General features: G+C 36.6%; 1 protein-coding gene across 1 annotated transcript in view; it reads left to right on the top strand.

Annotated features, from left to right (window-relative positions):
- The window catches only part of LOC119590617, a 47,142-nt gene extending 44,096 nt beyond the window's left edge, over window positions 1-3,046 (top strand). The window contains exon 7 of the mRNA XM_037939295.1: window positions 300-3,046. Coding sequence (XP_037795223.1) covers window positions 300-1,700 — 1,401 coding nt within the window. The 3' untranslated portion in view covers window positions 1,701-3,046. The remainder of the gene's footprint in view (window positions 1-299) is intronic.
- The last annotated feature ends 6 nt before the right edge of the window (window positions 3,047-3,052 follow it).

Here is a 3,052-nt window from a genome sequence, read left to right as displayed (position 1 = left end):
CTAAATGACTGTATTCATTAGCAAGAATTTTCATAATTATTTGAGATGCAATCAAAGCTTGTTCAGAACTGTCCACTGACAGTTCTTACAGTTTACTTCTAAATTTTATATACTATCTATTATAACTCAGATCAAATACCATATTTTTAGTCCTACAGGGAGACCAAAATTAGCAGTGATGGATTTTATGACCATGTGGTGTATAAATAGGTTTATGGATATATCACTTTCTGGAAGCTATATTAGACATAATATGAAAATGCAAAATTTGTTCATTAATATTTTGTTTCCTATAACAGCAGGCTAAGAAGGAAAAGAGTGCAAAACCAGTAACATCTGACAGAAAAGAGAAACAAGATACAAAATCAGTTGCTGTTCAGGCAGAAGCAGCAACAAAGAATCACCTAAACCTCGCAGATTCACAGGAACATCGTGCAGGAGGATCAAGGCCTAATACTCGTCAGCGTAGTGGCAGTGGAGGAAAACGTCTCAAAACTGTAAATCGCTGGGGGGGGCGTGGTTCTCGGCCAACCACTCAGGAAAGAAATGCAGAGCTCCGTCGTAACAGCATAACACGGGCATCTACTCGTCTCAAGGAAATCCCCTCAGCACATCCACCCATCCCTGTGGATTGGACAGGCCGGAAGCCCTTAGATGACATTCGCCCAGCTGATCGCAAACGGCTACCTGCAGTCAATGAAGAGAGAGGGAAGGGAAGTGGACAAAAGCCCATAGTGCCTTCTCAGAAAATAGGTGCCCAGACTCAAAAAAGTGCATATGCTTCTTACCGAAAATCATTAGTGCGCCATGGACTTGTTACAAATAGTGGAAAGGAAATAGTTCAGGATGATAAAGACTCCCGTGAAGCATGGCCAAGGAGGGAAGGTCCAGTGCCCCTCTATATGCCCCCACAGACTGCTCGAAAAAGTAAACGACATGAAGCAGACCCCCTTTACCGTTCTCACAACCAGGATTTACTGCGTACTACTCAGAGAACACCTAATATCCGTCCAAAAACATCTCCTGAAGTTCTGGAGCGCAGGCCAGTTTCAATGGGAGGGGAAAGTACAATTAGTGATCGTATACAAATTCGTGCTCCTGATGACCGTCTTCGTGAACTAGTTTCTATACTTAATACATCAAGAGCAAACTCTCGCCACTCAAACCATTCTATGATGACTCCTCCTGGAACAGCCAATAATGGCAGCTTGTCAAATAGTATGACAGCTAGCAATGGCCTCTCAAATATTAATCGAAATAAATCTGTGTCAGTGTCATTAGCATCTTTAAGAAATAACACACCTCCTTCTCCTGGAAATGGTGCCCTTGTTGCTTCTGGAAGTCGAGAACAAAGAGATATATTGAGAGGAATAATGAACAGTAAAGGACTGGGATCGCGGAAGACTACACCAGATGAAGGTCGAAGGCGTCTGGGAAGTGGTCGCCATCAATCATCTCCAACTCACCTTCCATCAGTGACACCACAGAAAAGAAAAGGTCGGCGGAAACCTCGGTGTGATCAATGCTCAAGGCGATTGCGTATTGCGACAACTTTTGAGTGTCGGTGTAACCGTGTCTTTTGCTCCCAGCATCGTCATGCAGAAGAACATGCATGTACTTTTGACTATAGGGCTGAGGGACGGAGATTACTAGAAATGGCTAATCCAGTGGTTGCTCCTCATAGACTTCCTAAAATATAAGGGTGAATTAGAGGTACAATCAGTGAAAGAACTGCTAGTGTGGTAATTGTGCTGATATTTGATAGCATTTTTATTCAGTCTCCAAGTAAAATATTAATTCAGGGATCAGTGATGTCAGCAAAAAACAATAAGTTTATGCTATGCTTCAAGGTAATGCACAGGGTGGAATTAATGTGCACTTAAAATCAAAATACATGTTAACAGTATATTCTGAATTTAGATACATTACAATTATATTTTGCATACAAGTCATAGACAGTTCAAGTACCCAGTATTTTATGACTGGCCTGTACAGGTAATATTTTTAGTCCATGTAATATTTATAAACAGAGTTTATTATAACAAAGGTAGAAGAGGTATATATAAGTAAGAATTAATAACTTCCCAGTGTAAACAATGAAACAGACTTCAGTTAAATATCTTCATCAGAATTCCATACAATTTTCATGAAGAGATAACATCAAATTTGGCAGTTACATTTTGTACTTTATGAAGTTATGCATTCTTATATAGACTTTTTCTATGTAATAATTGTGTTGAAGATTTTAGAAATTTTTTACACATTTTTAAAATTTGTATACCATTTTACAGATTCTAATTTAAATTTTAATTTATGCTTTATGACACTCAATTATATGCCAAGTCTATGTGATAAAGTTACAGATTCTGTAAAAAAAAAAGCTTTAGATTTCCTATATTTAGTAATGCAAACCTCTGTAGATCATCCTCAATTCCACATGATGTATAAAGAAGTACAGGAGTTTTCTTTCAATAGGTGATGACAGTAATTACTTAAGGAAGAATTTGAAAGACACCACACTGCTTTAACGAGAGCTAAAGCCAGAAATATGTGGGATCAAATGCCATGACTTTCATAAAGCAAAATTTCATACAGGCTATGAAATGTGACACAATATCACCTGTCAGTGAGATTTCATAGGTCTTTAGGGTAAGTTATAGAAAAGAAAAGGTGTTTATCATAAGTTGTAATACTTGTAAATGTTTGTATAAAATGTATGGGAGTTTATTGTCCATATTTTTTATGAAAAGACACTAATTGGAAGACAGTTTCTTTTAGAATGGTGAAGTATTACAGTAAAAGAATATTTGTCCTGTTCCTAAATAAGAATTAAGTATGATGATATTTTGTAATATTTCCTTTCAGTGATAAATTTAATGCATGAATATATGTGAAAGTGAAAGCTAAAGAGTAAGAGTTTTTCTGTTCTAAGAAGACAGTTTGATTCTTAAAGTTTTCATTTGCATTTAATTTTTCATGGGTATAGTTAAACTAAAATTTACTCAATGAAAATGTGAACATATTGTGGTAATTATATATAAAATTATGTTAT

This window comes from Penaeus monodon, chromosome 27 (genome assembly GCF_015228065.2).
Source record: "Penaeus monodon isolate SGIC_2016 chromosome 27, NSTDA_Pmon_1, whole genome shotgun sequence".
In the NCBI taxonomy this organism is placed as follows: domain Eukaryota; kingdom Metazoa; phylum Arthropoda; class Malacostraca; order Decapoda; family Penaeidae; genus Penaeus; species Penaeus monodon.
Note: the sequence above shows the minus strand (reverse complement) of the source record. Positions and strands in the feature narration are given on the sequence as shown.